The 13180-nt window shown below is 40.7% G+C and overlaps 1 protein-coding gene across 7 annotated transcripts; it reads left to right on the top strand.

Annotated features, from left to right (window-relative positions):
• The first annotated feature begins 22 nt into the window (after nucleotides 1-22).
• Nucleotides 23-12988, top strand: LOC100022920 (magnesium transporter NIPA2-like). Of its 7 annotated transcripts, XR_474960.3 has the most exons (8): nucleotides 23-225; nucleotides 3062-3212; nucleotides 4234-4290; nucleotides 5726-5816; nucleotides 7035-7195; nucleotides 11348-11438; nucleotides 12373-12465; nucleotides 12730-12988. XR_474960.3 is itself a non-coding variant. In XM_007507778.3 (7 exons), exons 2-7 carry the CDS (start codon nucleotides 3083-3085, stop codon nucleotides 12401-12403), a joined length of 561 nt encoding a protein of 186 aa, XP_007507840.1. In that variant the 5' UTR covers nucleotides 23-225; nucleotides 3062-3082; the 3' UTR covers nucleotides 12404-12988. The 7 variants fall into 7 exon arrangements, 3 of the variants coding, with proteins under 3 accessions (XP_007507840.1, XP_001374618.2, XP_007507841.1); XM_007507778.3 differs by having other exon boundaries at nucleotides 12373-12988; XR_474959.3 differs by having other exon boundaries at nucleotides 24-225; nucleotides 11348-12465.
• The last annotated feature ends 192 nt before the right edge of the window (nucleotides 12989-13180 follow it).

The following is a 13180-nucleotide window of genomic DNA, read 5'->3' as shown; positions in this document are numbered from 1 at the left end:
TCCGGTGGAGGGAGGCTCAGAGCGAGGCAGCGGAAGTGACTGGGGGTGGGGAGGCTGCAGGAAGGCGGGATTTTCGCAGGTGCGGCAGGAGGGCCGTGGTGTGCCTCCCTCCCTCCCTCCCTCTCTTCTTACTCCGCGGGTTCCCTCCCTTCCGTCTCTCCCTCTCGTCGTGTAGGCGAGGCGAGGTCGGGACTTGGGGAGCACGCGTTTGGCTTTGGGAGAAAGGTAAGGGCAGCGGCGGCTCGGGCGGCCACGAGAGTGGGGGATGGGGGGCTGCCAGATGTCAGCAACTGAGCGGGGCCGGAAGTGAGTGGGCTAAGAACCCTGCCCTTCCTAAGCATCCCCAGCCGCTTTCCCCGCCTTAAGCCTTTTAAAATTCTGTATTTACACACACACACACACATTTAAAAACTTTTGTTATCAGGGATGACTCATTGGGTAGGGATGTCCTAGAAAATGAAGAGAACTAAAAAGAATTTTTAGGGGGAAAAAAATCACAAGATGCTCCTCTCCCCCCAGGCCTGACCCTAATGCCTCCGCAGCCTTCCCCCTAGAGGGTTAGAATTGGGCACAGACCTTCATCTCCCCCAAAAGGGAACCTCAGCTTGAAAGATTTCCCCTCTGATCACTTAGCCTAAAAGAAAATATTGAGGGCCTTTCTCCAGGACTCAGTTTCACACCTATTAGGCATTCTCCCATTCCTACCCTTTCACCTGTAACAGAATGCCCCCTCCCCATTCCCACCAAATGGTTTGTGCATTTAATTAGATCTGATATCCTAAGCGTCTGGTTTTGGGGTGCAAAGATGAGAGCCAACCCTACAATCTAGTTGGGAAACTAAAATATAAAGGTGGAGAAAGTTAAGGGAAGAGTGCTACACATAGAAGTGAGGTAATATGGCTAAAGAAAACGTAGGAGTTTTTTTGTTTCATCTTTTACACATGAATTTTTAGAGTAAAGTTTAATCAATAGAACATGTTTGGGGTTTTAAATAAGTGTCTATTTTTGTCTTTTTTTTTTAATCACCATAATTTCCCCAGTATCCTTCCCCATCCCAGAGAACTATCCCATATAATAAAAAAAATAGCATTCTTAAGACAAAAAAAAGAAAGGAAATAATCAGCATAACTGACCAATTCATTAAAAAGTCTGAAAATCTGCAATGTACAAGATTTCTGGACCTCCCACCTCTGCAAAGGAGTAGGGTATCTTATATTTCTTTTTTGGATCCGTACCTATCCTTTATAATTTTCCAACTAAAGTTTAATTTTTTTAATTTCAAAAATTAATTTTAGTTACATTTGGGTCATTTTTAGTTTAGTGGGGAAAAGTCTGATTTTCTATTCAATAAATGTTTACCTTTTTTAAAAAATCACCTGGGTTTATACCCCAACAAAATTTGTTTTGTGCAAGCTTGTGGTATTAAATGAATGATAAAGAGGATACATGATGTAGAATATCAGAGAAAGAGATTATTCACAGCATAATAGAAACTTGAATTGGGTTGATTTAATATAGGTTATAAAATGAGGGAAGGAATATATAAATCTGAACATAGGAGCTAAGAATAGAGAAATTGAGAGAAAAAGGGATTTAGGAAACTGGAACAGGTTGAATTGGACTGGGAATAGAGATCCAGGAACAACAATAAGGACATTGAAATTGGAAGATTAGGCCCATTTCAAGGTAGCCATTTTATTTATTTGTTTCTCTTGCTTGTGACCTTATATTTTATTCATTTTCACATTCATATTTTTCAGGGGATTTTTTAATCCTCTGGAACAAAAACCAACCTTGTGCCTCTTATTTTAATTTCTGAAATGAATTTTCTCCCTGACACATTGCTCCACCCTTTGTGCTGCAACAAATCATGATTGTGTTTTCTAGATAAATACAAAATTCTACCAATATGATTGTCCCCATACATGTGTAGGAGATGCTACCTTGGGGCATTGTTTCAAAGTCTTATCTGCTTCTGAAAGGGCTCTTTTACTTCTTCCAGGTGTGGTTAAGAGCAGGGTAGCCATTTTAGAAACCCTGGCATATTGGATTTGTTCTGTAAATTGGGAAAAGTTATATAGTGTTAATCTATATCACTGGAGAACTACTCTAAATTACTAGAAGCTGGACTGAGGCATAGATATCCATCTAAGTATGTGCACAGACATCCCTTCATGTGAGGTACATATAACATCTCTTCTGTATTCTTTAATACTATGCTCCTGCTTCCCCTCAGATAAGGGCCCCTGGACTTTGTTTTACCTTCAAGATCTCAGCCTGTTTCCTGGTGGCAAGCTGGCAGAGAATGTATGGCACCATCACCTAGTCAGTGTCTTAGTTAACAAATGCTTGCAGGAAAAGAAAAAAAAAGCAAATGCTTGTAGATTAGGATGAGGAGGGCAATGCAGTAGTTTCACCTCTCTGAAAAATGTTATTTATTTATTTGTTTATTTATTTATTTGCCCATGGTAAATTTTTATTGATCATTGAAAGGATAAACCCTGAAAACAAACAAATAGAACAGCTCAGAGGAAAAAAAAGAGAAAGAAGAACCCAGCCCATGCATTTTCAGATTGTTCTTCCTTTACACTAAGCAATAGCGATTTGGTCTTTGAACACTAGGGCATACACAAAAGCAGGATTTTAGCCAGCGCTTAATATGACCCTGTTGGCCAACTCATTGGTAAAGCTATCAATAGGGTTCATCCTGAAAAACCAACTTTAAAATTTAGCAGCTTCGAGGAAAAAGCCAACCACCTCTCCATTTGCCAGGGATGAAATATTGGTGTCATATTCACAAGAGCAAGGGTTAAAGTTGAAACAGTTTGTCTTAAAAATCAAATGGTCACAGGGGAAAAAATAAAATCGCTCAATTTGACCAACTGGCAACTGTCTTCTTAATCTGTCATCAAGACTTCTAGCTAGCCAATTGGACCATTTAATGCTATCCTCAGAAGAAGGAATCTTTGACATCTGATCTTCATGAATACAGTGTTGGTATTGAACTTTGTCAAAGGGCCAGTGACCTTCTCACATTTGCTTTATTTTACAATCCCAACAGGACCAGTGCTGGCCAGACAAAATGGCTGCACACAATAACTTCTATATCGGTCTCTGCTTGGCTCTCAGCTCCAGCATTTTCATTGGTGCAAGCTTCATCCTGAAAAAAAAAGGACTTCTTAAGATTGCCAGCAGGGGCTCGTTGAGAGCAGGTATAGCAAACTGTATTCCTGGGTTGGTTTGTTAGAATTTTTCCTTTCCTTTGGACTGAAAAGATTAAAGGAAGCCAACATGAAAATCTGTACAGATTGTTATTATTAGCATCTTTGCCGATTGGCTCCTAGAAAAGGTTGAAATGAGTTCAAAGGTAGTTTTTAGGATTGTCTCTGAATTTGATTTATCATTCCCATGATAATGGAGAGAGATAACAGATGTCTGGGATTGAAGAAAACTGAAGAGTTTCAAGGAGCTGTGCTGCAGACATAGCTGTTATTTGGTAATGGGAAGATTAAGTGATTTAGGAAAGCAGTTGTGAAGTTCAGATTTTTAAAAGCTTGTCCCATTCAAATTCTTTTGTTCTGAGTCCATGATTAAAAGGGGCCCAGAATACATCAGAATTGGGCTTTATGGGGGCAGCTGGGTGGCTCAGTGGATTGAGATTCAGGCCTAGAGATGGGAGGTCCTAGGTTCAAATTTGGCCTCAGACACTTCCCAGCTGTGTGACCCTGGGCAAGTCACTTAACCCCCATTGCCTAGTCCTTACTGCTCTTCTGCCTTGGAGACAATACACAGTATTGACTCCAAGATGAAAGGTAAGGGTTTAAAGGAAAAAAAAGAATTGGGCTTTATTTGTCTCAACTCTTGCCCACTGGTATGTGCCATGCCCAAACCCAAAGCCCACTACTAGAGTTTCTTTTCCCAGGCTGTTTTGAAAGGAACTGCCATACTGCTACTGGGGGGCCATAATAAATTGTCTGCATTTGGAATTCACAAATTCAGGTCAAAATGTCCAGTCAGTGATTTCTTGTGCTAAAAAAAAGAAATAAAAGAAAAACTTTTAGGAAGTTGCAAGTTGAAGAGGAGGAATCCAAGGCCCCACCAGATTCTAGCTTGTCAGGAAGAACAGAAAAATTATCTTTTCAGCCAAAGAAAAATGTTCCAATTTTACTATGATTTTCCTTTATTCCAGTTGTTCAGGCCTGGTAGTTTCATAACAACTTCTCCCTTTTTTAGGTCACGGTGGCCATGCATACCTAAAGGAGTGGCTCTGGTGGGCTGGACTAATATCCAGTAAGTTTTCTTGGATTGTTCATGAAATTGCTGCCTGAAAAGATAGTCAAATAAGACAATTTTAGGGTAAGCTGGAAAGATGACCATTCCACATTAAACATGTAAAACAATTTTTTTCTGTTGCAGTTATATTCAACCATTTGTATTCTAGCAAAAATACACACAAAATATAAAACCAATTTTTGATCACATTGATTATAACCTGGTTTGGTATAGACCAACAAGTACTTGTGATTTCCTTTTTAACTCCCTAACTAAGACTTCCTTTCCTATATCATGAACACTCAAAGTATCAGTATACTCCTACATGGTCCCATAGGTAGACACCCATATTCACTCCCCCTTCCCTTATGAGAAACCTCTTTTGTATCTTTCTGACTCATCCATTTTCCAAATAGATGAATGAATTACAGTGACAGCATGCTTCCTAGGGCCTTCAAGTCACAATAATTGTACCTCTTCCTCTTGTGTCTACAACTTGCTGGTGCCCAAGGGCCTTGAATGAAATTCCAGACTACTTAGACTTTTGCTTTAGTATAGAATGGTCTCATTATCACCTCCTGTTATCTCTGCTAAACTTATTTAGCACTTAGCCAGTAGTCCTCATTTATTGGTACATAGTGCCATATGAATTAATTTACCTTTGCTTACTGGAGTTATAATCTCAGTCTGTCAGGCCATCAATCAGTTATTGGTACAGCATCCTATTTTACTACTGCTGAAGGATTTATGTCATCAAGAAAGAAGTTGCCTAAAAGAACTAGGTAAATAAGAGTTTATTAAGCAAGCACAAGTCAGAACCCAAGGCTTTGCATCAGATAGGTTTAAGAACTGTATGGATGGACACATGAGGGAATGATGAATGGAGCATTTATTATGTACTTAACACATACAAAACACTCAACTAAACCCTAGGGTTACAGATAGAAAAGGCAGACAGTCTATGCTCTGGAGGAGTCCACATTCTAATGGGGTGGACAACTCATTTGGGAAGCTCCCACTACAAATGGGATGGAAAAGTCTTGTTGTCTTGAGGGTACAATGGCCAAGCAAGTAGTCATGTCTCTTCTTTTACGTCATTTACCCTGATAAAATCATAGTTTCTAATGTTGAACCACTGGACAGGGCCACAAACTTTGGTGCAAGAACTTTATTTTCTTGGCCTCCAGAAGCTGTATCTATAATACCTCTTAGAGCAGTGGCCAGGCTACCTCTCCACAGGAATTGCTGCCCAGGGTTGATGGCCAAGGGCACTGGGCTGAAAGAAGTGCTATTCCCAGAGCTCTTGGGTTCAGGGTCCCAGATTGTCTTCATCAAGATCTGATGAGAGATAAGGGTCATTCTGTAGTTGCTGTAGATAACATTGTACACATGCCAAGATTTGTCTGTGGTGAAGATCACCTTCCTAACCAAGAAAATTTTTTCTCCTTTGCAGTGGGAGTTGGAGAAGCTGCTAATTTTGCTGCCTATGCTTTTGCCCCAGCCACACTAGTGACACCCTTGGGTGCACTGAGTGTGTTAGTCAGGTAAGCAACATTCAGGTGCTTTTTAAAAAATCTGTGACCTAGCAACCAACAGGAAGAGGTGATGTATTCTTGCTCAGAACTTTTTACTCCAGTTCCCTAATAGCCTTGTTTTCTTATATTCCTTTCACAAATTTTAATTACTTGAAGTGTTTTGAAAAGTTTTTCTTTCCCATATGTAAGGGGTAAAATTAGGGGTTGTTGACTGAATATTTTATACTAGTGGTCGCCAGGGATTAATTCAGTCCCAATAAAATACGCAAGTCAGTTTGGGATTTTTATGGTGGTTTAATTACAATAGAGGGAAGAAATTAAGACGAAGAGCATCTAAACTGCTCCGGCCCAGGCCAAGTCAGGCAAGAGTTCAGAGGCCTTGGCCAAAGGGCCTTCTCAATTTAGCTTGGCTACCAGCCATGAGGCCTCCTCTGAGATGAAGGGTCTCCTAGGAGGATAGCACTTTAGGAGGTAAAGGAAAGGAGGAATCAGCCTAACCACTCACCAAGCACGTTAAGAACACTGCCACGAGCTCCCCTCACTGACGAGCCCAACATCTCCACGAGAGAGAGCTGGAGAGAGGAAGTCACTCGAAATAGATAGGCATTTCTTTACATCACTTCCTGTGCCTCACATGTACTAATGGTAACTGAAGCTTGACTTAGGACAGCCTAGGGGTTCTATCGGTTGTTTCTGATTTGTCACTTGCTAGCACATGTCAGTCATAGGCCATCCTCCTCAACACTTAATCCTTAAGTAAGGGTGTTTACATTTCTGGTTGCTAGAATTTCTAAAGACTAAGTAGGGTTAAGTAAAACTAAAATTCACACATAATTATCTGTTTTTGGAGAGAGTTTCATTTTAGAACTTCATGAGATTGCTATTATGATGAATTCTTTTTCATGAATAGAGCAGATTGTTTTCTTCCTGCCCACCAACTCTGACTGAACTTAAATAACTATTTATGCATTCATGGTTCTTTGGTTTTGTTTATCTTCTTGTGTCCTCTACTGGTTCTCCCTTTTTTTTTCTTCCCAGGATCTGCTAAGCCCAGTTAAATGCTTAGCTATTTCCCTCTTATTGAAGTTGTATATAATATACTGAAAACTCTGGTGAACTTGGTGGTTTTCACTGTCCTGAGGCAGTATGGTATTGATTTTTAGATGAGTGTTTTTGGCAAAGGAATCTCTGCTTGGGTACATTGACACGTTTCATGTTTATCCTCAGTTCCATTTTGTCCTCTTACTTCTTGAATGAGAAATTGAATGTTCATGGGAAGATTGGCTGTGTGCTCAGTATTCTGGGTTCAACAATGATGGTGATCCATGCCCCACAGGAGGAGATGATCCTCACCTTGGCAGAGATGTCTGAGAAGCTGAAAAGTCCAGGTACCAGATAGGAAATTCTAATATGATTTTGATCTAAAATAACTTAGTATGTATAACAAAAGCCTTGGGTGGGATTTTCATTTCTTTTCTCTCAGAGGTCTACCCCCTCTTCTTCCTTAATGGAAGAAGATAAGTGATTTTAATAGTCCCTGCTTTCAACCCTATCCCATGCTGAATCTTCAGTCCTACTCTAATGATTCATTCTGGCATGAAGAAGGCCACAGTTTCTCTTGAGTTCTGGAAACTGGTATGTACAGGTTCTAAGCTGAAAGGACTTCACATATGATTCTTTTTTATCTTCTGTTTTAGTATCAATTCTAAGAGAGAAGAACAGCAAGGACTAGGTGATTGGGGTTAAGTGGCTTGCCCAGGGCCACCTAGCTATGAAGTATCTGAGGCCAGTTTGAACCCAGGTCCTTCTGACTCCAGGCCTGGTGCTCTAAGTACTGTGCCACCTAGCTGCCCCTCACATATGGTTCTGATTACAGTGTCTGGTTTAAAAACCAAACTACCTAAATGTAGAGCAATTCACCAGTTGGTTGGCTGCTAGTCAATAAAGTCTTCCTTCAGATACTTTGTTTTTTCTCATTCTTATTCACCAAACTCTGGTCCTACATCACTCTTACTACCTGCCTATTTCTGATTACCCTAATTTGACAGAGAAATCAAATTACATGCCTGTTTCTTGGGAAGTACCATTTTGAAAGATAGGAGATAAGAGGAAATTGCCATCTTCATCTGGGATAATGTATTTCATTTTCTCTGGACTTTATTAATCATAATCATGAATTTATCAGAGCAGTAGTTTTCAAAATTTTGTGGGGCCCCCCTCCACTTTACCTTTCACAAGAACAAACAGAAGGTTTGGTTTGATCCCTAGGGAAAGAGAGCTCTATTTTTCCCATGAAGTTCAGAGGTAAACTTTTCCATCTGTTGAGAGGAAAAGAGATGACAGCAGGATTAGTTTGGATGGGGCTGAGACAGTGACAGCTAGTTGTTGGCCATGTGAGCAATCTCCATCTGGGACCTTTAGAACCTTCCTCCTCATGGAATTCCTTTGATTTTCCTTTTCAGAATTGCTGGTATAGCATGGCCAATCAGTCAAACATGGAGAAACCTTGAATTCAGAAGCAGAGCCACATCTATGTTTTTGGTTCTCTGCTCCCCTTTTATTTTCACTGCCCTTCTAGAGTCTGAGCTGGAGGGAGTGGATCTCAGAAGCTGTTGAAAGTAGTCATCAAACCTTTCTCTGAATACTTCCAGGGAGAGGGAACTTACTACCTTCTGAGATAGACCTTTACCTTCTTGCATAGACTTAGTTGTTTCTCCCAATATCAAGCTAAAATTTGCTCCTTTATAGGTTCTCCCACTACCCCTGGTTCTTATGTCAGGGGCCAAGCAGAGCAAGTGTGAGTCCTCTTCGGTAGATAGTCTTTCAAGTTCTTGAAACTGTTATTCCTATCCCAGTCCCACTTGTCTTCTCCAGACTACCCATCTCCCAATTCTTTCAGCTTATTTCCATATGTGATTGCCATTTCCATTACCATCCAGGTTCCCCTCCTCTAACTGTTCTCTGGTTTAGTGCTGTTCCTTGTAAAATGTAGCAGCCAGAGCTAAATGAACAGAATACAGTTTCAGCTGATCAGAATAGAGTCCTGATGGAGGCCCCCCCCCTCCCAATCGTGGTCCCAATGTCTCCTGATGGACTTTAGTATGGCATTTGCTTTTTTTTTTGGCTGCTTTAAGCTGCCACACCCCTTCTCGTTGTGAGGGACTGTTGACTAGCCATCTTGTACTTGCAACGTTGATTTGTCCTAATTTAAGTATGAGATCATATGAATGATATCAGTGTGCCTAGTTCTTTGGCTACTATTGGGGAAGACCATGACAGAATTGGAAGTGAGGCCACAATCACACTTTAATGGGGCACAATGAGCATAACGGGGAACAACACAGAAAGTATAGAGACAGTTGATAAGAAGGGATACAGAAACAGACATTGTGGGACTGGAGGATAAGATTGCACCTTGGATTTAGTTCATTAATATATCCTCATCATCTCAAAGTTATCAGGACTATTTGCTATTCCACTGGACTTGTTAGGGATATCTGAAACTTATCTAGATATATACATAGCATAAGATCCAAAGGCCTTGACAACAAAGTCAAGATGACTTCCCTTGATTCAGCATATATTGCCAGAATGTGATTTTTGCTTAATATAGGATACAGTTTGTAAATTATGCTGCTTTTATCTTTGGAACAGTTTGTACATAGCTTCTAAGATTTCTCTTTGTAATCTCATTTCCTGCTTTTGCTGCTTTGTACTGGCTACTTAAAACTTACTATTGTTGTTGCTTTTCAGTTGTTCAAGACTGTCCGTGACCCCTTTTGGGGTTTTCTTGGCAAAGATACTGGAACAGTTTGGATTTCCTTCTCCAGCTCATTTTACAGATGAGGAAACTGAGGCAAACAGGGTGAAGTGACATGTCAAGGATACCACAACTAGTTAGGGTCTGAGGCCAGATTTGAAATCAGAAAGATGAGTCTTCCTGACTTCAGGCTCAGGCCCAGCCCAGGGCTTTATCTACTATGCTGCCTAGCTGCCTTTAAACTTACTATGCTAACTAGAAAGGAGGTCAAGAGAACCAAAACAAGATATAGTTTGGGGGTAGCTAGGTAGCTCAGTGAATAGAGAGCCAGCCTTAGAGATGAGAGGTCCTGAGTTCAAATGTGGCCTGACACTTCCTGGCTGTGAGATCCTGGGCAAGTCACTTAACCCCAAATGCCTACTCCTCACCGTTCTTCTGCCTTGGAACCGATACTTCTTATCGATTCTAAGATAGAAGGTAAGTGATTTAGAAAAGAAAAAGAGAGAGAGCCTTAACACACCACATCTATCCCTATTACTGTCTTACTAAATTTGACCCAGTGATCTAACTTGTTGAGATCCTCTTGGATTCGAATTCTTTCATTCTTCCTAGGTTTGTGTCATCTGCAAATTGATAAGCAAGCAGGCCAGGTATGCCTTTCTTCAAGTCATTGGTGAAATGAGCTATTTAACAGAGATCCAGGGGCCCTTTACTTGAGACTTCTTACCAATTTACTTATCTTTGGATCCAACCCCTCTGTTACTTCTTAATTCACCTTTTCCCAGTTTCCTTCTCTAGTTTGTTCTCCTCTTCCTGCCACCAAACATTGGATGTCCTTTTTAAGGCTCTGTCCCAGGTCTTTTTCTTTCTTTATGCTCTTTGGTGATTTCATCTGTTTTTAGGGGTCCAATTGTCACCTCTATGTAGATGGCTCTCAAATGACATGTTTGGCCCTGTTTTATCCCCTGAGGTAGAATCAAGTATCTCTAGCTGCTTGTTAGACATGTCATCCTGGATGTCTCAGACTGAACTCATTGTCTTCCCACTTCCATTTCCCCTCTGTCCTAAGCTTCTTGTCCTTGTCACTGGAGATTGACCCTTGGATTCATTTTTATATACTGATTCTCAGCAAAGCACCTACTGTGTAGGATTATAGCACCACCCCAGCTGTTTTCCCCCTTCCATGGGGGATTGCAGGATTTAGACAAAATAACCTCCTGGTTCCATTTCTCCATTATTTTATCACAAGTTTCAGAGGTGCATTTCATATAGGTACCCAGATTTAATAATCTGTGTGGTTTCTACCCTTTTTGTTTGAAGGTCTTCTCATTTACTTTTTAGGTGATAGAAGAGCACCATGTTTTAAGCACCCTAATCTAGCTCCTTAGCAGGAGCCTTACTTCCCACTTGAGATTATATTACTTTGCTAGTTCTAAATCCTGTGGGCCATTTTCTCCTCAAGAATTCCCTACTCTTGTACCTGAATCCTGATCCGATGTTTCCTGCTTACCCCCACCCCGAGGTTGTTACCAAATAAGTATCTGACACAGAAACTGTCCGTCTCTTCACATTAGACCTTTTTTTTTTTGATGGTGATAGCTATATGGAAAAAATTTAGAACTAAAACCTTACTTGTTAATGTGATTAGAGGACTTTCAAGTTCAAATCCATTTACTCTTGCTGAGATGTGATAGTATATAGTTTTTGTGATTTAGCCTTTCCTATGTCTGTAGAATAATGGATTTCAGATTCTTACTAATTGAATTTTCTTTTCTCTCAGGATTTATTGGCTTTGCCATATGTGTACTGGCCAGTTCCACTGCCCTCATCTTTGTGGTAGGACCTCGATATGGCCACAGTAACGTCTTGGTGTATGTTCTGATCTGCTCCTCAATCGGTTCCCTTTCTGTGTCCTGTGTCAAGGGTTTGGGCATCTCTCTAAAGGAGCTTTTTTCAGGGAAGCCTGTCCTGAAAGAGCCCCTTGGTTGGGTGCTGTTGTTTTGTCTGGTGATTTGCATAAGTATTCAGATCAACTATCTGAACCGGGCCTTGGACATTTTCAATACCTCCATAGTTACTCCCATCTATTATGTCCTTTTCACAACAGCTGTCATGACCTGCTCTGCCATTCTTTTTAAGGAATGGCAGTATATGGTCCTAGACAGCGTCATCGGCACAATCAGTGGTTTCCTAACCATTGTTTTTGGCATTTTCCTTCTTCATGCCTTTCGAGATATTCCTTTTTCTCCTGACCTGATATATTTTTCTCCAAGGTCAGGTTCAAGTAATCCCCATGCTCCTCCCTGGAGGGAAAATGAAAGACAAAATCAGCCTCTCCTAAATAGGGAGGACCTCAACAAAGAGTTCCAGAATATTGAGGTGGAAGAGATTGAAAATCTGTGAATAATCTTAGGCAGAGTCCTTTCTGTTTCTGTTGGGTAAGGTGGCCTTTGTACTTTTGCTTAAGATCTGCCCAGGCCTCTGACATCTATCCAGGTCAGATCAGATTTACCTGGAAAGGAACAGATTAATACCTAACTAGTAAGCAGTGGAACAGCAGAACCTCCCCAACTGCCATGTTGTCACTAGTCTCATTTGTTTCACTTGCATAGAACATGCTAAGTTGTTGTAAGACATGGTGCTAGATATCTGTGTATGTATATATACACCGGTGAAGTATTTGTGAAAACAACCATTGATTCCTCATCGATAGTTTCAGACAACCTAAAAGCTGGATTTACTTGGTACACTTGGAATATTTCAGTGTTTAGTGAATGCTAGTTTGTTTTTTAAATGTTTTTACAGGTGTTTTGGTGTCCCTGTTAGTGCTAACTGAATCCTGACCATCCTGAAGTTTGTATCAAGGACTCAAGTATAATTACTAATAACTGCTGCCTGGTAAGAGCATTTGATTGTAAAAAAAAAAAATTATATTCCAGAGACTATTAACTGTCCCCCTTCCCCAGCTTGTAGTCCTTAGGGTCCTGGAGGGCAAAGTTGATGATTTAGCTACCCAGAAGAATACCTATTTCAGACCTTGGTGACCCTCTGATACACTTAAATAGAAAGCAAAGTACAGAGTCACTTGTCATGTAATGTGTGTGAGACCAAAGCAAGAAGCAGCTTAAAGGGCCCTTTGGGCATTTTTGGCTTGACTTGCAGCAGAGTTCCCTTTGTCCCTGCCCAGTTCCCTGAAGATTACAAAATCCAATGGCAGCCTTCACATGAGGACCGACAGCAGTTATAGATATTATACTTCCTGTCTGCAGATCATCCTAGAGTCTATAGAAGGCTCATGGTATGTTTGAAAGAGAACCAAGCACTAGAATGTAAGCTCCTTGAGGGCAGGGGACACTCAGGTTTTTACTTTTGTAACCATATTTGATGCTAAATAAATGTTGATTCTTGATGAGCAATATAAGTATTTCTCTCGGTGTTCTTCCTTGTAGGAACAGCTTCAGCTCCCTTTCCAATTCCAGGCAGGGAGCAATTAAAGCAGCAGTGTACTCCTTCAACTTTGGGCTCAATTTCATCTCCCTGGGTAGATTCCTTAAACAGCTTTAGGGCACTGAACCCTCCTTCCTATGTCACCCACTAAGGACACATAATTTCA

This window comes from Monodelphis domestica, chromosome X, assembly GCF_027887165.1.
Source record: "Monodelphis domestica isolate mMonDom1 chromosome X, mMonDom1.pri, whole genome shotgun sequence".
Classification (NCBI taxonomy): domain Eukaryota; kingdom Metazoa; phylum Chordata; class Mammalia; order Didelphimorphia; family Didelphidae; genus Monodelphis; species Monodelphis domestica.
This window is presented reverse-complemented; position numbering and strand designations above follow the sequence as displayed.